The sequence below is a fragment of the Leptonychotes weddellii genome, chromosome 4, assembly GCF_054177405.1.
Source record: "Leptonychotes weddellii isolate Sample4059 chromosome 4, ASM5417740v2, whole genome shotgun sequence".
Lineage (NCBI taxonomy): Eukaryota > Metazoa > Chordata > Mammalia > Carnivora > Phocidae > Leptonychotes > Leptonychotes weddellii.
Genome location: NC_138372.1, coordinates 127,073,446 through 127,097,077, shown reverse-complemented (window position 1 = coordinate 127,097,077; position 23,632 = coordinate 127,073,446). Strand labels below are relative to the sequence as shown.

Genomic DNA, 23,632 nt, shown 5'->3' with positions numbered 1-23,632 from the left:
TCTACTTTATTTATAGCAATTTATTATTATCTAAACTGTATCCTCATATATCATTACATTTAATCTTCATTGTTTATTATAGATGTTTTTAATACATATGTATACACAAATACATTCAACTCTCATTATTTGTACATTCTGTATATTTGCATATCTACCTACTCACAGAAATTTCTTTATAAACCCAAAGTCAGTACTCAACGTAGTCATTTGCAAACATACTTATGTTCAGAGCAGTGAAAAATTTAAGTTGCCCAATGCACATGTTCCCAGCTGAAGTTGAATAAGAAGACACTCTACCTTCTTATTTCAGTTCTCACACTGTAAAAAAATGACCTTTTCGTGGTCTATTTAAGTGCAATGTTTTTCTCATATTTTTACTGCATAGAGCTAAAGTGCTGTCTAGTGTTCCTAAGCACGAAAATGCTCTGATGTGCCTTACAGAGAAAAGACATGTGTTAGATAAGCTTCATTCAAGCATGAGTTACAGTGCTATGGGCCATGAGTTCAAAAAATGGATCAACAGAATATATTAAATAAATGTCTTTAAACAGAAATACACATAAAACAAGGTTATGTATTGATTTGTTGACAAAAATTTGGCCAGAGGCTCATAGGAACCAAACTCTGCATTATCCCTAGGAGCAATGGTTCAGTATTTGCTAATTCTGTGTTTGTGGCAGCTTTATAGAACAAAACTACCAAGAAAAATGAGAATCAATTGCATATGTATAAGCACACATATACACCTATAAATATATAACACATTTTACCAATGAGCCAATAAATATTTTCACAAATATTCCATCACTTATATATCACAAATGTTAGTAGCCAAAAATAACTTCATAGATTTCATCCAAGCCCTTCTTGTTATAGATGAAGAAACTGAGCTCCAGATCAACTAATTTGGATAAGATCACAAAAAGTGACAGTAAAAATTATTACCTAGGTACTCAGACTTCTAGGCCTACACTCAGCTGCCTCTCAATTCCTAGAAATTTCAAGATACTCAAATGTTATTATTTTTCTCTCTTGATTTTCATATTTATTTGATTCTTGTAATAAGCCTATGAGGATGGATATCGAAAACAGAACAGGGATTCAGGTTTTCTGAATCTAGTCATGTTATCTCTAAAACTGTAAGAAATGGGTGGCTGTGGATCTTTCAGAAGATCGTTAAGCAGATATTATAAATCAGTCACACTCAAGAGACTAAAACTTGCCTCTTCCTTTCCACACACAAATACTGTGGTGAAAATTAGGAATACAGTATAAACCAAATGCCTTATTTAATCAGCATAGAAGTAATAATTTCTGTAAAAGATTAATGGGGTAAAGAAATATGGGTCATTGTGTTAAATAAGTTTCTCAATTTTACATGTGCACATTTATACCTTGTACAAATCTCTCTTAAACTGAACTGAAGCATCATCAGTAAAGAGCATAGTATGTTTTTTGCTATGAAATGTCTACAGATGATACTAAGCATAATAGTTTCTAAAACCAAATAGCTCAAGCACCCATGAGACAAATGGAAAAGACTGTATGAGGAAAGAGAGATGAGTTTCTCCCTGAGGTTCTCCCATGAGTTTATGCAGCAGGAAAACCATACTTTCTGTAGTGTTTTTATGGTATTTGGTTAACACTTTTTTATTAGAAAATAAATATTTAAAATTTCATCTTCATAAAATAAATAAGTACATATTTTTAAAGCAAAAGCAAGGAATCCTGAGCACTAAGTCTAATAATTCAGAGAACATGAGGACCAATGGAAAGAGAATTCCTTGTCAGGGACAAAAATGCGATCCAGAATTACTCTGTTAAGTCAAATGTGACAGCTCAGCTTCATTCTTCAGCACATCAGAAAGCTGTGAAATGATATTCAAATGCAAGGCAGAGATGATTCCCACATTAACTTCATTCAGACAGTCTTTGTCTTGGTAGTGATCCTTAGCCATTGTATATTAATCAAAAGACTCCAGTGTCCTTTATTATGATCTCAAAACCAATTCTTTGTAACTGCTTCTTCCAGAAAGCAAGTGAAAATTCTGAAGAAGGAGAGGGTAAAGGAAGAGAACATGAAAATAAAGGAAGAGAGCCATCAGAGAAAACACAGGACAGCTCTGAATGTAGAGCAAATTCTATTACAGCAGAAGAAATCCCCCAGTCAATTAGAAGGGCAGCTTTACCCACAGGAACTACTCATCAATCCCTCATCATCAGCATGGCTCCTTCTGCAGAGGCTGGGGAAGAGGTTCTGACAATTGAAGTCAAAGAAAAGGCTAAGCAATAAATGTTTGATTATCTTTAGATGTAATCTAGCTAATTCCCAAAGAGATTGTACCCAGGATTGTGGCTTAAATTAATGAGGGGAAAAGACCTTGCCGGGACCCTTGAGAAACCATAAACAAATCCCTAGGTTAGTTTCTAGGACTTATCTGAGAGTGTGATCTTACCCAGTAGTAAGAAGATTATTTCAAAACCATCCCTATTCTCTGTTGTCATTAGCTTTGTGCGATTGGCATTTCTCCTAATTTATGTAGTAGGGCTTTTTCTTCCATTCTCTCTTGATCTTTCTTTCCTCTATTTTGATTAGTTTGGTCTTGGCCCTGAAGTGATTAACTTACCTTTTCAATTTGTGTGTGTGCGTTAAAGTCTTGCACGGCACTGTTAGTCTTGGTTAAATGTCCTATGTATATGAATATTACTTCTCACTTGTAGGGGATTATGAGATTTTAATAAAATGTCGAAAGTAAAATATCAGGTGATTTCCATTCAAACAAGGGTGATAAGTCACTCAACTATCACATCAACCCAGCAGCTGGGACTGAAGGGAAGCAGAGCTAATGGAGTCTATGGATATGAAATATGACTTGCAGAAAAGTCCCCTAAAGAGCAATATTGGTCAACGGTACCAACAAACCCAGGGGGAAAAACATATTGTAGGAACATGTTGGAAAAATCATTCCCTTTGGGGCGACTGGGTGGCTCAGTCGTTAAGCGTCTGCCTTCGGCTCAGGTCATGATCCCAGAGTCCTGGGATCAAGCCCCACATGGGGCTCCCTGCTCCGCGGGAAGCCTGCTTCTCCCTCTCCCACTCCCCCTGCTTGTGTTCCCTCTTCCCTCTCGTGCTGTCTCTCTCTCTGTCAAATAAACAAATAAAATCTTTAAAAAAAAAAAATTCCCTTTGCTAAAGAAACAAACTAGCATTTTCCCGCATACCAACCTGAAACTCAACAATCTACCTAACTCATCTGGCTCTGCAGACTCAGACTGGAGGAATCCTAAGGTCCCCATCTTCAGATAGGCTACAGTGACATTTCTCAGAGTTTTCCTCAAGCATTTGCTTCAAACGGTGCCAGACCTGAGCTTCTTATTGTTTTCAGCTTTAGTAAAAGTGATGAGGTTAGGAAGGCAGACTGTACACATGTCAGATTGACATATCCCTACAATTTGCAGAACCTACATGTACAGCTGTTTACAAAATCTCCAAGTTAATTAAGTGCACTTTAGGAAGTTGTCCTCATGAATCAGCTAACATTAGCATAATTACTAAAGTCTCATGCTGTGAGGAGACTAAAAAAGCCAGGCTGATGTTGGAATAATAATACATATAGAATTCCATTCTAATAAATGCCATTAGTGTATAACATTAAGTTCTGTATAATAAGGCTATTCCCAAGTCCCAGAAGATGGTCATTGTAACAGCACTTTGCTGAGAGGGTTTTAACAAATCATATTAGCCAAAAAGCCTACAAATAGATGCATTCAGCAAACCATGTATGAATCGATCACTATAATAAAATGTATCATTTGGTTGAGTCACCGTTTTTGAATATAGTGTTGGGGTATCATAAAAACATGGCAAGATTTACAAAGGTTAGCTGGTGTTTTTCAGGAGTTGAGGGAATGTAGAGAAATTAAGTGGTGCTTGCTGATTAATGGGAGTTTGTGTGTAGAAAGAATGATTAGAAAAGACAGAAAGAAAATGTAGAAATAGCGAAAAAGTAATAGAAAAAAATCCTGAATATGTGAATATGTTCTTCCCCTACATCCTATAAAGAAATTAAAATAGAACACCTTTGTAATTTATATTCTTCCTCTGTTGCTTATTTTCCCTCCCAAGCTATTCCTATTTTAGAAAATATCATCTCCATTTTCCCAGTAATCAGAATGCCCTTCCATTGCTTATTTAGTATCACCAAATCCTTTTTATTTCTTAAATATTTCTAATTATCCTTTATTTTTCAGTTCCAACGCTACATCTCAGTACATACTTTCTGTTCATTTCAAATAATCATTCACTTTTTACTTACAATCTCTACTAATCACTGACCTACATTCTCAATCCTTTTGTCAAGAGAAAAATCAGATCTTTCTAAAATACTGCTGTCAGTTCATTCAGGCTGTTACTACAAAATACCACAGACTGGGTAGCTTAAAACAACAGAAATTTGTTTCTCACGGTTCTGGAGGTTGGGAAGTCCAGGATCGTGGCCCAACATGGTAAAGTTAGGGCCTCCCTACTGGTTCATAGCAAACTCCTTCTCACCGTGTCCTCGCATGGTGGAAAGGGCAAGGGATGCCTCTGGGTCCTCTTTTACAAAGGCACTAACCCCATTCATGAGGGCAGAGCATCTGCCAGAGACCCCACCTCCTAATGCTTTCATCTTTGGGGTTAGAATTTCAATATGTCTGTTGGTGGAGGGAGGGGAACACCACATTGAAATAATAGCAACCCCTTTTGACCATGTTACTTCTCTACTTGGGAACCTACTAGACTCTCCTACCAATTAAGTCTTATTTATCCAAATTTAATTACCACTACCCCAAACATACCTCCACTGACTCTGGTCCTCCTGCTTTTTCTGGACAACCACCTACCTTTCTTCCTCTGGCATTTGTCCATGCTGCCTGCCACAGTATGGAATGTTGTCTCTCCTCCATCACTTTCCTCTTCCCTATACTTCCAAATCTCTCCCAATTGCTTCTAAAAACAACCCATGATGGTTCTAGTCTCAAGGGATTATCTTGTACACTTTCACGTTTTCAGGAAGTACCTCATAGTATATAGCACTCCATTGTTCTCTAATGTCTGCTTAACTGTAAATTATTTCTGCTTAAATCATAATAAGGCACAGACTAGCTCATATGCTTTATTTGTATAAAGATGGGAAAGCCCAGTTTTTCAAAGGGAGAGAGAATGTTGATAGGCAAATCATGGAAGTAAAATAAATATGCAATCGACATAGACAAGATTCTTGACTTCACTTGGGCTCAAAGAAACATAAATCAGAGCAAAAATGGGATATCACTTTATACCCATCAAATTGGATAATATTTGAAAGCAGATAATAATACCAAGTGCTGGCAAGTATATAAATTGGAGCTACTCTTCTGCTAGTACTTAGCAAAATTCTGGCAGTATACCTTGGAACTCAGCAGTACTACTTCAGAAAATGTATCCCAGAAAGTTCTCAAGCAGTTCCATAAGAGAAAATTCAAGAAGAAATGCAAAACTGTATGTAAAGGGGTTAACATCAGGCCTGGGCCAACAAGCAGACCAGGGGTCATGTTTCCTTGGAAACTACTCAGTTAAAATAAAAAGACAGTTGTTTCCAGAAAACTTTTACCTAAGTTACTTACCTAGCTGCTTCTCTGCATTGGAATTACTGCGATCCTTCAGGGAAAAGTGTAATGTTTCAGTCTTATTGATAAGATTTCAAACACTAGGGTGCCTGGGTGGCTCAGTTGGTTAAGCGACTGCCTTCAGCTCAGGTCATGATCCCAGGGTCCTGGGATCGAGTCCCACATCGGGCTCCCTGCTCTGTGGGAAGCCTGCTTCTCCCTCTCCCACTCCTCCTGCTTGTGTTCCCTCTCTCGCTGTGTCTCTCTCTGTCAAATAAATAAATAAAATCTTTAAAAAAAAAAAAAAGATTTCAAACACAAATGTTCTGACAGTCTTTGATTTTAGAGAATGAAGTTTCTCAATACCATATCCTTTTGTGATTAACAAAAGCAGTGTTTACAGGATCCCATTTAAAACATACACAAAACGCTGTATGTCTTTCAAAAGTATATACATGTCTAAGGAACCATGTTAAATGCATTAGAGATACTAACTACTGAGGAGGAGAAAATGAAAGTAGCAATAGGAATAAATGATGTGAGAAAAAATAAAAAACCAAGAGCATCAACTAAAGGGTAGTGAAGAGTGAAGCATGATTAATTCAATCCTATGCACTTAAGTTTCAGTGTTGTGTCTAGTAACAGTCTAGTAGAGAAGTGAGAACCCTGTCAACACCAGGATTTTTCCTTTAGCCTTGGTTACTCCTGAGCCATATAGGTAGCCACTATAGGCAGATCCACTACTTCATCTGCTTAACTAGTGCCTTGACCTACCAATGAGACTTCTCTCCTGCATGTGAGCAGGTCTCCACTGACCACTGCAGAGACTACTTATAAGAAGAGGGAGAAATACCAGAGACGCTCATGCACAGAGAAAAGGCCATGTAAGGATACAAGAAGACAGCCATCTACAAGCCAAGAGAGGCCTCAGGAGAAACCAACCCATCAGGCATCTTGATCTTGGACTTCCAGGTTCCAGAACTGTGAGAAAATACATTTCTGTTGCTAACTACCCATTCTGTGGTATTCTGTTATGGCAGCCCTAGCAGACTAATATAGTACACATCGTTTCATGAACTATGGTGGGAAAATCTGAGAAGTAGAAAAGGACAGTGAGCAGTGTCTGGCTGGCTCAGTTGGTAGAGCATGTGACTCTTGATCTCAGGGTTGTGATTTCGAGCATCTTACGATAGTTAAATTTATTATTGTTTGGGCTAGCTTTAGTTCAAAGTAGTCATTTTATATGAAATCTTCACCCCACATTGGGTGTAAAGGTTACTTAAAAATAGAATCTTTGGGGCAGCTTGGTTAAGCATTCAACTCTTTTTTTTTTTTTTTTTTTAAGATTTTATTTATTTATTTGAGAGAGAGAGAACACATGAGAGGGGATAGGGTCAGAGGACGAAGCAGACTCCCTGCCAAGCAGGGAGCCCGATGCGGGACTTAATCCAGGGACTCCAGGATCATGACCTGAGCCAAAGGCAGCCACTTAACCAACTGAGCCACCCAGGCGCCCCCGTCAACTAATTTTTTAGGTACATCATAAACAAGGAGTTCCTAACAACTTAACTATGGGGAAGAATAATAGTTGAAATCTGGATTTGTAACCACCGTAGATGTTGACCACACTTCTCTTGACAAGTCTCAATAATTTCATTTTTCTTCATAAAGCCGCAGGGTATTATCATCTTCCAGTTCCTAACAGACCCCAGGCCCAGAACCCACTTTTGATAACGTAAATTCCATACTTGGTTAAATGTGTGAAATATGTGAGGGAAAAGAAAAACACCTTAGGGCGCCTGGGTGGCTCAGTTGGTTAAGCGACTGCCTTCGGCTCAGGTCATGATCCTGGAGTCCCGGGATCGAGTCCCGCATCGGGCTCCCTGCTCGGCAGGGAGTCTGCTTCTCCCTCTGACCCTCCCCACTCTCATGTGCTCTCTCTCTCTCTCTCTCTCAAATAAATAAATAAATAATCTTTAAAAAAAAAAAAAAGAAAAACACCTTAAAAAAATTTTTTTAAAGGGCACCTGGGTGGCCCAGTTAGCTAAGCGACAGCCTTCAGCTCAGGTCATGATCCTGGAGTCCCAGGACTGAGTACTGCATCAAGCTCCATGCTAAAAAACTTCTGCACAGTGAAGGAAACAATCAACAAAACACTAACAGTGTTTGTACAATGAAAAGTAGCTGAGTGAATGAAATTTCCAAATTAAATGTGAAACTCCCTCTGTCCAGTGCTAGAGCAAGACCCAGCCTCCTTGAGTCTACCTTTATCACTCTGCCAGGCCTCAGTGTTACTGCTGAGATTTTTGCTGAAATAATTTGGCTTTACAATGCATAAAGCTCTTCAGGTCTTCTTCTTTTTTTTTTTTAATTAGTTTTTTTTTTAATTTTAATGCCAGCATTGTTAACATACAGTGTTATCTTAGTTTCAGGTATACAATATAGTGATTCAACAATTCTATATATTACTCAGTTCTCATCACAACAGATAATGATTAATCCTCATCACCTATTTCATTCATCCTCCTCCTACTTCCCTTTGAGGAACCAGTTTGTTCTCTATAGTTAAGAATCTGTTTTTTGGGGGGGTACTTGGGTGGCTCAATTGGTGAAGCATCTGACTTCAGCTCAGGTCATGATCTCAGGCTCCTGGGATTGGATTGAGCCCCACTTTGAGCTCCCCACTCAGTGGGGAGTCTGCTTGTCCCTCTCCCTCTGTCCCCCCCCCTTCATGCCTTCTCTCTCTCAAACAAATAAATTAAATCTTGAAAAAAATCTGTTTTTGTCTCTCTCTCTCTCTCTTTTTTTTCCTTTGCTCGTTTGTCGTTTCTTAAATTCCACATATGAGTGAAATCATATGGTATTTGTCTTTCTCTGACTTATTTTGCTTAGCATTATACTCTCTAGCTCCATTCATGTTTTTGCAAATGGCAATATTTCATTCTTTTTTATGGTTGAGTAATATTCCATTTATATATATGCCACATCTTTTTTATCCATTCATCAGTCAGTGGACACTGGGCTGCTTCCATAATTTGGTTGTTGTAAATAATGCTGCAATAAACATGGGGGTGTACATATCCCTTTGAATTAGCATTTTTGTATTTTTTGGGTAAATACCTAGTAATGCAATTGCTACATCATAAGGTAGTTCTATTTTTAACTTTTTGAGGGGCCTCCACACTGTTTTCCACAGTGGCTGCACCAGTTTGCATTCCCACTAACAGTGTACAAAGGTTCCTTTTTCTCCATATCCTTGTCCACACTTATTGTTTCTTGTGTTACTGATTTTAGCCATTCTGACAGTTGTGAGGTGATATCTCATTGTAGTTTTGATTTGCATTTCCCTGATGCCAAGTGATATTGAGCATCTTTTCATGTGTCTGTTGACCATCTGTATGTCTTCTTGGGAGAAATGTCTGTTCATGTCTTCTGCACAATTTTTAATTGGATTATTTGTGTTTTTGGTGTCAAGTTGTATCAGTTTTTTATATATTTTGGATATTAACCCTTTATCAGATAAGTCATTTGCAGATATCTTCTCCCATTCCATTGGTTGCCTTTTAGTTTTGTTGATTGTTTCCTTCACTGTGCAGAAGTTTTTTATTTTGATGTTGTCCCAATAGTTTAGTTTTGCTTTTGTTTCCATTGCCTCAGGAGACCTATTTAGATAAATATTGCTATGGTCAATGTCAGATATATTACTGACTATGTACTTTTCTAGGATTTTTATGGCTTCAGGTCTCACATTTAGGTCTTTGATCCATTTTGAGTCTATTTTTGTGCATGTAGTTTCATTCTTTTGCACGTAGCTGTCCAGGTTTCCCAACACCATTTGTTGAAAAGATTGTCTTTTTCCCATTGAATATTCTTTCCTCCTTTGTCAAAGAGTAATTGACCATATAATTGTGACTTTATTTCTGGGCTTTATATTCTGTTCCATTGATCTATGTGTCTATTTTTGTGGCAATACCATACTGTTTTGATTACAACAGCTTTGTAATATAACTTGAAGTCTGGAATTGTGGTACCTCCAGTTTTGTTTTTCTTTTTTCAAGATTACTTTAGCTATTTGGGATCTTTTACGGTTCCATACAAAGTTTAGGACTGTTTGTTCTAGTTCTGGGGAAAATGCTGTAGTTCTGGGGAAAATGCTGTTGATATTTTGTTAGGGATTGCATTAAATCCATTGATAGCCTTGGGTAATATAGACATTTTAACAGTATTTGTTCTTCCAATCCATGAGCATGGAATGTCTTTACATTTCTTTGTGTCATCTTTCATCAGTTTTTTTTTTAAGATTTTATTTATTTATTTGACAGAGAGAGACACAGCGAGAGAGGGAACACAAGCAGGGGGAGTGGGAGAGGGAGAAGCAGGCTTCCCGCCGAGCGGAGAGCCCGATGTGGGCTCGATCCCAGGACCCTGGGATCATGACCTGAGCCGAAGGCAGACACTTAACAACTGAGCCACCCAGGCACCCCTCATCAATGTTTTATAGTTTTCAGAGTACAGGTCTTTCACATCCTTGGTTAAGTTTATTCCTAGGTATTTTATTACATTTGGTGCAATTGTAAATGGGATTGTTTTCTTAATTTCCCTTCCTGCTGCTTCATTGTTATTATATAGAAATGCAACATATATCTGTACATTGATTTTGTATCTTGCAACTTTACTGAGTTCATTTATCAGTTCTAGTAGTTTTTTGGTGGAGTTTTTAAAATTTTCTATATATAGTATCATGTCACCTGTAAATAATGGAAGTTTTACTTCTTTACCAATTTGGATGTCTTTCATCTCTTTTTGTTGTCTGACTGCTAAGCTAGGATTTCCAGTGAATGAAAGTGGTGAGAGTGGACATCCTTGTCTTCTTCCTGATCTTAGGGGGAAGCTCTCAGATTTTCCCCATTGAGTATGATGTTCACTGTGACTTTTTTATATATGACCTTTATTATGTTGAGGTGGGTTCCCTCTAAACCTATTTTGTTGAGGGCTTTTATCATCAATAAATGTACTTTGTCAAATGCCTTTTCTGCTTCTATTGAAATGATCATATGGTTTTTATCCTTTCTCTTATTGATGTGATGTATCATGTTGATTGATTTGCGAATATTAAAACACCCTCTCCTCCCAGGAATAAATTCCACCTAATCATGGTTAGTAATTTTTTTTAAGATTTATTTATTTATTTATTTGAGAAAGAGAGAGAGACACAGAGATAGCGACAGCACAAGCGAGTACGAGCTGGGAGGAGAGGGAGAAGCTGGCTCCCTCCCTGCTCAGCAGGGAGCCTGACATGGGGCTCAATCCCAGGACCCTGGAATCATGACCTGAGCTGAAGGCAGATGCTTAACTGACTGAGCCACCCAGGCGCCTCAATAATTTCTTTAATATATTGTTGGATTTGGTTTGCTAATATTCTGTTGAGAATTTTTGCATCTATATTCATCAGAGATATTGGCCTGTAGTTCTCTTTTTTTATGGTGTCCTTATCTGGTTTTGTTATCGGGGTAATGCTGGCATCATAGAATAAATTTGGAAATTTTCCTTCCTTTTCTATTTTTTGGAATAGTTTGAGAAGAATAGGTATTAACTCTTCATTAAATGTTCGGTAGAATTTGCCTGTGAAGCTATTTGGTCCTGGACTTCTGTTTGTTGGGAGTTTTTTTATTACTGATTCAATTTCATTGCTGGTAATCAGCCCGTTCAAACTCTCTATTTCTTCCTGCTTCAGTTTTGGTAGGCTATATGTTTATAGGAATTTATCAATTTCCTCTAGGTTGCCCAATTTGTTGTCATATAATTTTTCACAATATTCTCCTACAATCAGTTGTATTTCTGTGGTGTTGGTTGGTTGTTATTTGTTCTGTTTCATTAATGATTTTGTTTATTTGAGTCCTCTCTCTTTCTCTCTTTGTTTTGTTTTGTTTTTTTCTTTTGTTTTTTGTTTGTTTGTTTTTGATGAGTCTGGCTAGAGGTTTATCAATTTTATTGATGTTTTCAAGGAACCAGCTCCTGGTTACATTGATCTGTTCTATTGGGGTTTTTTAAGCTTCTATATAATTTATTTATGCTCTAATCTTTATAATTTCCTTCCTTTGGCTGGTTTGGGGGTTTGTTTGTTGGGGTTTTTTTTCTATCTCCTTTAGGTGTAAGGTTAGGTTGTTTACTTGAGATTTTTCTTTCCTCTTGAGGTAGGCCTATATTCTATCAACTTTTCTCCTAGAACCACTTTTGCTACATCCCAAAGATTTTGGACTGTTGTGGTTTTGTTTTCATTTGTTTCCATGTAATTTTTTATCTTTTCTTTGATTTCTTTGTTGACCCATTCATTGTTTAGTGGCATGTTATTTAACTTTCATGTATTTGTGCTCTCTCCAGATTTTTTTCTTATGGTTGATTTCTACTTTCATAGCATTGTGGTCAGAAAAGATGCATGGTATGGGGACTTCAATCTTTTTTAATTTATTGAGACTTGCTTTGTGACCTAATATGTGATGTATTCTGGATAATTCCATGTATGCTTGAAAAGAATATGTATTCTGCTGTTTTAGGATGGAATGTTCTGAATATATCTGTTAAATCCAACTGTTTGGTATGTCATTCTAAGCTACTGTTTTTCTTGTTGATTTTCTGTTAGGATGATCTGTCCATTAATATAAGTGGAGTGTTAAAGTCCCCTACTATTATTATTGTATTACTATTGATTAGTTCCTTTATGTTTGTTATTAACTGTTTTATGTATTTGGATGCTCCCATGTTGGGTGCATGACTATTTACAATTGTTATGTCTTCTTGTTGAATTGTCCCCTTTATTATTATATCATGTCCTTTTTTGTCTCTTATTACGGTCTTTGTTTTAAAGTCTATTTTGTTCAATGTTAGTATTGCTACCCTGGCTTTCTTTAGACATCCATTTGCATGATAAATGTTTTTCCATCCCCTCACTTTCAATCTTTATGTGTCTTTAGGTCTGAAATGAGTTTCTTGTAGGCAGCATATAGATGGGTCTTGTTTTTTTTAATCCACTCTGTCGCCCTATGTATTTTGATTGGAGCATTTAAGCCATTTACATCCAAAGTAATTACCGATAGATATGTATTTATTGCCATTTGTTACTTGTGTGTGGTTTTTTTTGTAGTTTTTCTCTGATCCTTTCTTCTCTTGCTCTCTTTCATGGTTTGCTGGCTTTCTTCAGTGATATAGTTGGATTCCTTTCTCTTTATTCTTTGCATATCAATTACTGGCTTTTGATTTTGGTTACCACTATGTTTGTATATAACATCTTCTGCATATAGCAGTCTATATGAAGTTGATGGTCACTTAAGTTTGAACCCATTCTTTACTCCTCTCCCCCTCACATTTTAGGTATATGGTGTCATATTTTACATTCTTTTATTTTGTGAATCCTTTGACTGATATACTTATTTTTACTGCTTTTGTAATTCTTACTTTTCATACTCTCACTTACGGTCGTTCCTTCCCACTCAAAGAGTCCACTTTAATATTTCTTATAGGGCTGGTTTGGTGGTCATGAATTCCTTCAGTGTTTGTCTGAGAAACTCTTTATCTCTTCTTGTACTCTGAATGATAGCCTTTCTGGATAGAATATTCTTGGCTGCAGAATTTTCCCTTTCAGTACTTTGAATGTATCATGCCACGCCATTCTGGCCTGTAAGATTTCTGCTGAAAAATCCTCTGATAGCTTTATGGGGTTTCTCTTGTATGTAACTGTCTTCTTTACTCTTGCTGTTTTAAAATTTTTTTCTTTATTGCTATCTTTTGACATTTTAATTATTATTTGTCTTAGTGTGGACCTCCTTAAGTTGATTTTGTGGGGACATCTCTGTGCCTCTCGGATCCGGATATCTGTTTCCTTTCTCAGAATAGGGAACTTTTCAATTATTATTTCTTCAAATAAATTTTCTGCCACCTTTTCTCTCTCTTCTACTTCTGGAATCCCTCTAATGCTAATGATATTATGCTGGTTGGAGTCACCAAGTTCCCTAAGCCTATTCTCAATTTGCATAGTTTTTTCTCACTTGCTCAGCTTGCTTACTTTCCATTACTCTGTCTTCCAGGTCATTAATTCATTCCTTTACCTCCTCTAGCCTGCTCTTTATTCCATCAAGTGTATTTTTAATTTCACAATTATATTCTTCATCTCTGATTGGTTCTTTTCTATCTCCTTGTTAAGAGTCTCACTGATGGGGAAATACAAATCAAAACTACAATGAGACACCACCTCACACCAGTCAGAATGGCTAAAATTAACAAGTCAAGAAGTGACAGATATTGGCGAGGATGCAGAGAAAGGGGAACCCTCCTACACTGTTGGTGGGAATGCAAGCTGGTGCAGCCACTCTGGAAAACAGTATGGAGGTTCCTCAAAAAATTGAAAATAGAGCTACCCTACGACCCAGCAATTGCACTACTGGGTATTTACCCCAAAGATACAAATGTAGTAATCCGAAGGGGCACGTGCACCCCAATGTTTATAGCAGCAATGTCTCTAATAGCCTAACTATGGAAAGAGCCTAGATGGTCATCAACAGATGAATGGATAAAGAAGATATGGTGTATACACACACACACACACACACACACACACACACTGGAATTTATGCAGCCATCAAAAAATTGAAATCTTGCCATTTGCAACAACATGGATGGAACTAGAGGGTATTATGCTAAGTGAAATAAGTCAATCAGATAAAGACAATTATCATATGATCTCACTGATATTGGAATTTGAAAAATGAAGCAGAGGATCATAGGGGAAGAGAGGAAGAAATGAAACAAGACGAAACCAGAGAGGGAAGACAAGTCATAAGAGACTCTTAGTCTCAGGAAACAAACTGAGGCTTACTGGAGTAGAGGGGGGTGGTAGGGATGGGGTGGCTGGGTGATGGACATTGGGGAGGGTATGTGCTATGGTGAGCACTGTGAATTGTGTAAGACTGATGAATCATAGACCTGTACCCCTGAAACAAATACATTATGTTAATAAAAAATAATTTTAAAAAAAGAGTCTCACTGATGTCCTCCACTCTTTTCTCAAGTCCAGTGAGAATCTTTATGATCATTACTTTCTCTATCAAGCATATTATTTATATCTGTTTCACTTGGGTCTCTTGCTGTAGTTTTGTCTTATTCTTTCATTTGGGGCATCTTCCTCTGTCTCCTCATTTTGTCCAACTCTCTGTGTCCATTTCTGTGTGTTAGGAAAGTCAGCTATGTCTCCTGCTCTTGAAGGTGATGATCTTATGAAGAAGAGGTCCTGTAATGCCCTGGAGTGTTGTGTCCCCTGTTCCCTATGGCCTGACACTTCAGAGAATGTCTCCTATGTGTGTTGCCTAGGCCCGGCTGTTGTGTACTGGTCACTTTTTCCTCTAGTCCAGTTGTCTGCAGAGGTTCTCTTTGCCTGTTGTGGGCTGTGTTTGGTCCTGACTGGAGTGGGGCACATTTTAACAAGGTGCACACTGGTCTGCTTGGAAAATGAGGCTTGCTGCCACCACTGCCTGAACCAAGACTTTACAAAATGCTTGGGTCATAGACATGGTATTGCCAGGGTTTGTGTCAGTCTTCTGGGGGAGTGGACCAGCAACACCAGGAATGTGAGGCAAGCGTGATTGGGAAGGGCAGATCCACCAAAGCACAGGAGTGGGGCTTGGTGTAGACAAGTTAGATAGTGACTTTCAGCACCATGCTGGTTCCCACAGGTGGCTGTGTGTTTACGTTGGGAGGTGAGAGAGGAATTATGCCCGCCAGCAACTTTGTCCCTAGAGAGGTCTCCCTGTGATTCCTGCCTCTCCAGGCCATTTTCTGAGATGAGTAGATAACTCCCTCCTGTATGCCCCAGACATGTTTCAAATTGATGCTCCTATGCTGTATCTCTGTGGTTTGTTTTTTGTGCTGTCTCTTTAAGGGCAGGGACTCCACTTCCTAATACCCCTGGGCTCTCCCAGAGCTGAGCCACTGATTTTTTTTTTTAATTCCAGGCTCTAAGTCTCCTGGTTGTAAGAACTCATGAAATTCAGCCCCTCTCGCTTTCAAAGCCAAATATTATGGATGTTTCCTTCCCTGTGTGCATTCCCCAGTGTGATAGTCTTTTTCTCACCCTTCTTTGTGCCACCAGCTCCTTCCCAACCATGGATGGCCATGGTCCCCTTGGGTCCCAAACCATGTCTCAGCCCATCCTACCTTCTTTGATGTGGCTTCTTCAATGTCTTTAGTTGTGGAGTTTGTTCTGCCAGTCTTTGAGTCATTTTGGGAGTTATTTACACTGATGTGAGTATTATCTAGTTATATCTGTGGGACAGGCAGGCTTAGGGTCCTCCTACTCTGCCAGATTCCCTGGAACTTCAGGTCTTATTCTCCTATATTCTTTTCACTCATATCAGCTGAGGCTTTATAAATTCCCAGGAAGTGCTCATTCGGGTTTTCTTTTTTCTCACCCAGATCCTTTCAAGATGGCAAGGTTTATCCTCCAATATCCTATACTCAATTTCAAGTCACAGTAAATCTCACTGCTATTGACAAAACTCTATTGGTACAGAACACCCCTCCACCTCATCCCTGATCTCCCCAAGGGCATGCTGTCTCCTGTGCGCTATCTATATTTGTGACAAATTTCCACTTGTCATGATGTGGATTAGCATTGACATCCTTCCCTCCAGGACCTCTCTCCCCCACCTATCTCCTTGCCTAAACAGTCTGCTCTCCAGCAAATGCAAACTAAACCTAGCATTAGCTTAAACCAAACATCATTAAGAATGCAAAATGGGGGCGCCTGGGTGGCTCAGTTGGTTAAGCAACTGCCTTCGGCTCAGGCCATGATCCTGGAGTCCCAGGATCGAGTCCCGCATCGGGCTCCCTGCTCAGCAGGGAGTCTGCTTCTCCCTCTCCCGCTCCCCCCTCTTGTGCTCTCTCCCTCTCTCAAATAAATAAATAAAATCTTAAAAAAAAATAAAAATAAAATTAAAAAAAAAAAAGAATGCAAAATGGTTGCCCTGCTACTATTTTCTGAACACACACTAGGGCATTTGAATGTGCCCCAATAAAAATGCAAATGTTGAACTGCAGACAAACAATAAATTACTTTTAATGTTATGTGCCCCACCACATGGTGACCTACTTAATATGAACAATTAAAACCCAACTATTTTATTTTATTTTTAAAATTTTATTTATTTATTTGTCAGAGAAAGAGAAAGAGAGCAAGCAGGGGGAGCGGCAGGCAGAGGGAGAAGTAGGCTCCCCACTGAGCAAGGAGCCCGATGTGGGACTCGATCCCAGGACCCCAGAATCATGACATGACCTGAGCCGAAGGCAGATGCCCAACCGACTGAGCCACCCAGGCATCCCAAGACTAACTATTTTAAAACAAGGTATTTTTCTTAATAATAGGTGAGTGGACAAGAAACAATTATTACACACATACATGCCTCCCCCAACCCCAAAAAATGAAATTGAGACAAAATTTCCCCCATGCTAAGGTTTCAAATAGGCTCAAAATAATAATAGCTAATATATAAAATTAACTGTGTGCCAGCTATTGTTCTAAAAATGTGATACCACTACTAAGTCATTTAATCTTCTTAACCATCCTACAAAGTCGTCATTATTTTTATCACTTTCACCACTTTTCAGAGTAGGAAAATGAGACGTAGTAATCATTAACTTGCCCTGGGTCACCAAGAGTGCAAAGATTTCCAAAATTAGGGTATTGGAAAGGACTCACCATGTTCCACAGAGCCTATTCATACTCACATACTCATATTCATACTCACACTCATCCTCACTGTTTTTATTTAAAGGCAATGGACACAATGCAGCAAGAGAAAGAGCCCAGATAAGCACTGAGGGGTCTGATTGGCATCCCATGAACAAGTTCCCAGCATTCTTAGTCACACAAGGATCTGATCACATTCTGTTTCAGGACTGAACCATCAATATCTATGCAAGGAATCTAGGTTACAAGAAAGCTCAAAACTTTATTTCCCAGTGGAGGTCATAAACCCCTCTAGCCACATAATGAAGGCAGGCTGACTAATCAATTAGGACAGTAGAAAAGCTTAAGCAAAGACCAACTCTGGGGGTCATCAGAGGAGTTTAGCACTTGAAACACCACATCATAAATCCCATCACCCTTCTCTTAACCCAATGTCAAAACCCAGACATCCAGGGATCTCCAGAGATAAAGATTAAGCTTTTCCCCAGACGCCTGGGTGGCTCAGTCGTTAAACGTCTGCCTTCAGTTCAGGTCATTATCCCAGAGTCCTGGGATCGAGCCCCACGTCAGGTTCCCTGCTCAGCGGGAAGCCTGCTTCTCCTTCTCCCACACCCCCTGCTTGTGTTCCCTCTCTCACTGTGCCTCTCTCTGTCAAATAAGTAATAAATAAATAAATAAATAAATAAATAAATAAATAATCTTAAAAAAATAAATAAAGATTAAGCTTTTCCCTACCACTTTTTCTTTTTTCCCCTACCACTACTAGCCCACATATCTCTCTTCTCTGAATCCCTGATAGAGCCATGTTCATTAGTCATTTGACTAGGCAACAAGTAGTCTGTTGACTAACTAGCTAATTGATGGTGCATAGATATATGAAAATTCTTCCTCAACCCCCACCCGGGTCTGACTTCAGTAATCAATTTCCAAAGGTATAGTGCAGAATGGCTGGTTAAAAGGGATATATCCTGAAAAGATCCCCAGAAAAGGAAGAGGAAATCAAAGAGTCACTCAGCAGAAGTTCTACACTTTATAAACATTACATTGTTAAAAAAGTGAAGCAACATTTCTTTCTACAAGTAAACTTTTTTCTGTGGGCCCAAGTGTTTATTCAATAAGCAATTTCCTCTGGCTCCCTGAAGCCATCTTCAAGTATTATTTGCTCAAAATTGATTACAAAAATTACTTCATATTACTTTCATCTGTAGCCCTCAAAATTCTACACAACCTATAAGCTGTCCACTAGTCTTTAAAAATGTCCACCTCTGCTTTACATTGTTAGACTGTATCAATGTGCTTTTGCTAACTAAAACTAAGTGACTTAAAATAATAATCATGATTCTGTAGGTTGCCAATTTGGGCTGGGTTCAGTAGGGGGTTCTTCTGGTCTTAGCGGGGCTAGTCCATGCTCTATAGTCAGCTGCTGAATTGGTTGGGGGCTGCTGGTCTAGACGTCTCAGATGGGTTGGCTTGTGTCATCCATATAGTCTCCTATCCTCCAAAAAGTTAGCCTGGGCTTGGAGGTTGCACAGGGTTCCGAGAGAGAGAAGGCAGAAGTGAGCACCATTCTTGAGGTCTAGGCTTAGAATTCTATTAGCCAAGTCACAAAACCAGCCTAGACACAAGGGCTGAAGAAAGAAAATCCACCTCTTGATGGGAGGACTGCAAAGTCACATTGCCAAAGTAGTGGGTACAGAGAGCGGAAGGACTGTGGCCATTTTTGCAATCACCCAAACAGGATATTACCAGATAAAATACAAGACACCCAGTCAATGAGTAATGTTTTAGTATAGGTATGTCCCATGCCATATTTAGGACCTATCTATACTAAAAAATTATTTATTATATATCTGAAATTCAAATTTAATTTGATGCCTGTATTTTTGTTTGCTACGTGTGGTAATCCCACACACAGACCATGTCAAAAATAAACAAAACCTTTCTTTATCTAAAAGAGAGAACTTTGGGGTGCCTGGCTGGCTCAAACAGTAGAGTATCTGACTCTTAATCTCAGGGTTGTGAGTTCAAGCTCCATGTTGGGCGTGGAGCCTACTTAAAAAAAAGAATGAGAGAGAACTTTGAACTTGAAATTATTGTTAAAGTGTACAACTATATCAAATGTTGTATTAGAATGAGCCAAAAACTCTAAGTACACCCACAGAAAAGGAATAATTTGGACCCCTCCCCATATTCTAGGAGCCATCTTTGGTGAAACACTGCTAATAAATAACCCTAAAATAATATATAACAAACTGTTTCATTTCAGTTATGCATTAGATGATAAATTGCTACACAGAACACCAACAAGAGAAGAAAGAGTCTGTACTTTATGTAATTCGGGCCTATTCTATATTTATAATAATTCTTTTACCTTCCTATGAGGAATTTTTTAAATCCTTGGAAGCTATTAATCATTATCCTGTTCTGGAATTTATTATATCTAATCAAAGCAAAGATACTTGAAATTCACGTTTTAAGTACCTTACCCACACACTGTAGTAAAATTTGATGTTTTCCTCCATGAGTTTTTATGACTGGCTATATTTTTCCCACTGTAACTTTTGTGACTAGAAATGACAGTGCAAAGGTCAAATAAATGTGCATCATTAAGCAATACAACCTGACATTTCTAGACAATAACTCCCTCAGATGAGGAAAGGGAAGCCTACCTGAAAGGTCACAGCCCCTCCTACTGTCCCTTTGTAGCCCTAGTCATCTCTGTCTATTGCACACAATGACTCTGATACAAGGACCCCATCTGCTGGAAACTCTAAGTAATGTGAAATTCAGCACACAGTGCATGCTAAGGGTTATTAACCAGGCTTGTGATGCAGTTTCTTGCATCCAGCTTTAAATAAATCAAGCTTTGTTGTTTATGCCAGAATCTTAGACTTGAAAAGGAATTCAGAGATTACTACTCCAAGGCCTCCTTATACAAAACACAAAACAAAATCCTGTGCCCAGGATCATACCACAGTATGGCAGAAACCAAGGACAAAGACACCACATTGTTGTTCAAACATGAAGATCGTGGCATAACTTGATAAAAGTAGCATCCACCTGAAGAAGGAGTTTTTCGAATAAACAAGTATATTTCTCAAAATTTCATGGGGCAAAATGATAGTAAAGTCTGCCATGTAAGGACCATATTTATATTCTAAATCTGAGAGGAAAGTTTCAAACTTAGCTTGCACTTCAGAAAGGGACGAACCACAAATTTCATTCACTAAAATAGGAATGTGAAAAATTAAGAGTTGGAATTTTGCCATCCCATTTGTAAAAGTGGGTAAAGAGATTCGGTTATGAAATATAAGGGTTATTACAAACACATATTCCTCTCCCTGTACCAACAATGTTCGCAACCCACACTACTTTCTGACTTCAAGCCATAGACAACGTCAATTTCTTTGTCTGCAGGTTCTTCTGCTTTCTCTACATTAGAAAACCCTAAGTAACCTTCAAATCTCAGATGAAATACTAAACCACCTGTGAAGCTCTCCAAGATCTCCCCAGTGTTCTGATTGCTCCCTACAATGAGATGAAAATCTCCCCACTCTAAACTTCATTTTCTCACATAAACTAATTTCTATCCTTGCATATGCTCTAACACATACCTTATTCATTCTTTTTTTTTTTTTTTCCCCTGTCTATTAGGGAGCATCTACTAAATGCCAAGTTCTCCTCCAGGCTCAGGGTGCAGCAATCAATAAAATAACAAAAAACAAAATCCCCTAATTTCTTGGAACTGACATGATAGTGGGTGAAGAGGACAAGAATCAAAATAACTAAAACCTAAGCAGGGAAGAGGGATAGATGGTACTGGGGAAAGAGGTACAATTTTAAATGAAGTGATCAGCAAACGCCTTACTGGGGGATACTTGAATGAAGACCTTAAGTTGGTGAGGGAACAAAGCTCACAAGTGACTAGGGAGAGTTCTTCAGGGAGGGGCAACAGCAAGTGCAAAAGACCTGAGCCAGAGATATGCCGGGCATATTCACGTAAGAGCAAGAAAGCCCATATGCTTGGAACAGAGTGGCCAAGGCAAAGAGCAGTAGAAAAGAAGTCTAGAGGGGCGCCCGGGCAGCTCAGTCGGTTAAGCGTCTGCCTTCGGCTCAGGTCGTGATCCCAGGATCCTGGAATCGAGTCCAGCATCGGGCTCACTGGGAGCCTGCTTCTCCCTCTCCCTCTGCCTGCCACTCTGTCTACTTGTGATCTTTCTCTCTCTCTCAAAAAGAAATAAATAAAATCTAAAAAAAAAAAAAAAGAAGTCTAGAAAAGGAGTAGGAGCCTTTGAAAAGTTGGTAGGATTAGTAACTTGAAGGTAGTGATGGAGAATGATTTGTTGAAGTTGCGGTACTAGAGGGAGTGAGCTGTAAAGTGGGTTGTTATTGGAAAATGGGATACTTGAGATTAGGAAAGGTTTGTTACGGGTAATAATAAACTCTAGGGTATGACTTTAAGAGTGAGGGGTGAGATAAGGCGGAAAACAAGATTATTACAGATGGATAGAAAGTGATCTAAACTAATGATAAGAGTTTCAAAACTGGAGGTTTTAAAGAGTAGGGAGAGGTTATCTAAGGCAGAAGGGAGGACCAAGGAGGACACTTAACCCTGCCTCCAAGCCCAATGGTAGATCAGGAAGAGAAAACAACTACTTGAGAGGACTGCAGAGGAAGTAAGGTTCTTCAAGGGAGCTAGGTTTCAATTAAAATAAAAACACAAAGGCATTGTTCTTTGGCTAGGTTTTAATTAGAATAAAAACACAAAGGAATTATGCTAATGAATGACCCAGTTCCTAAAGGCAGAGTGGAAGAAAGGTTTGGGCAGCTGCAGGGAAGCGGGGTATGGTTAGGACGTGGATCATACAGAGGAACCAGAGATGGGTTACAGTGAGGAAGTTTATGATCTGAGCTTCTTGTGAGGACTGGCAGGATCAATCCGGGCAGTCGTAGGACAGCGGTAGAAAGGAAGGAGTGCTGGAAGGAGGAGAGGGAGGAGCATCTTGCCAGCGGTGTTCAAGAGTCTCCTCTGCACTCTTGACTACAGATGCCTAACAGCATAAGAAACAGTCTTACTTTAAGCACAAAGGGCTGCCTCACCTTGCTTATTCTTTTTTTTTTTATTTTAGCATCATATACTGTCTCCTTTTCCATATTAGATCATAAGCTCTTTGAAGTGACTAAGAAATTTTACTCATTTTGATGTTGCCTGTTGATTGCCAGTACTAAGCTACTCAATAAATATATGCTCAAAAACAAGTGAATACTTCTCACTGGATGGAAGGACTGGTTGAAAAAGACAGATTATTTCCTATTCAGTCTTCTCTCTGAGAACTCTCTATAGCTCCCCAATTCTAGGACGGGACTCAGATATTCTTCTGAGTCCCGTCCTAGAAGACCAGGTGCTGTTACAAAACCTGTTGTGCTCAGTCTGCTTGTGAAAAGGCCAAAGATAAGGCCTCCCTTTCCCTGCTGTAAGAGTAAAAATTCTGCTTATAATGATATTTGCCTCACTGATCACTTTTTCTTTTTTTTTTAAGATTTCTATTTATGTATTTGACAGAGAGAGAAAGGTGGAGAGCACACAAGGAGGGGGAGCAGAGGCAGAGGAAGAAGCAGGCTCCCCGCTAAGCAGAGAGCCCCATGCAGGACTCGATCCCAGGACCCAGGGATCACGACCTGAGCAGAAGGCAGCTCCTTAACCGACTGAGCCACCCAGGCATCCCTCACTGATCACTTCTTCTTCAGGAGAAGAGAATCAATAGCCAAGCCAGAGTAAAATTCTCCAAGGACACTATAACCTGTTGTGAATTTTCTGGGGAATGTAGCCAATGCTCACATGGCCATACTTGGTGACAAATGATAAGGGTCATGGTCTTGTTACAAGAAAGTTTGGCAATCCTGGGGATCTGCATCACCACAAGGTGCAAGCCAGCCTCTGAACCACTAAGAGTTGATAAGATATGGGCCTAATGGATGATTTGATGTGGAGTCAGTGTTGTGGCAGGAAAAGTACAGAATTCAGAAACTGACCTAGAATCAGACACTTTGCAAGTATGTAAACAAACAGCTGGGGCGCCTGGGTGGCTCAGTTGGTTGGGCGACTGCCTTCGGCTCGGGTCATGATCCTTGGGTCCTGGGATCGAGCCCCGCATTGGGCTCCTTGCTCAGCGAGGGGCCTGCTTCTCCCTCTCCCACTCCTCCTACTTGTGTTCCCCCTCACGCTGTCTCTCTCTCTCTCTCTCTCTGTCAATTAAATAAATAAAT

General features: G+C 39.1%; 1 protein-coding gene across 1 annotated transcript in view; it reads left to right on the top strand.

Annotated features, from left to right (window-relative positions):
• The window catches only part of CNGB3 (cyclic nucleotide gated channel subunit beta 3), a 128,231-nt gene extending 125,405 nt beyond the window's left edge, over positions 1–2,826 (top strand). The window contains exon 18 of the mRNA XM_006727116.3: positions 2,036–2,826. Within this exon, the coding sequence (XP_006727179.1) occupies positions 2,036–2,296 (261 nt within the window). The 3' untranslated portion in view covers positions 2,297–2,826. The remainder of the gene's footprint in view (positions 1–2,035) is intronic.
• Positions 2,827–23,632: the final 20,806 nt, after the last annotated feature.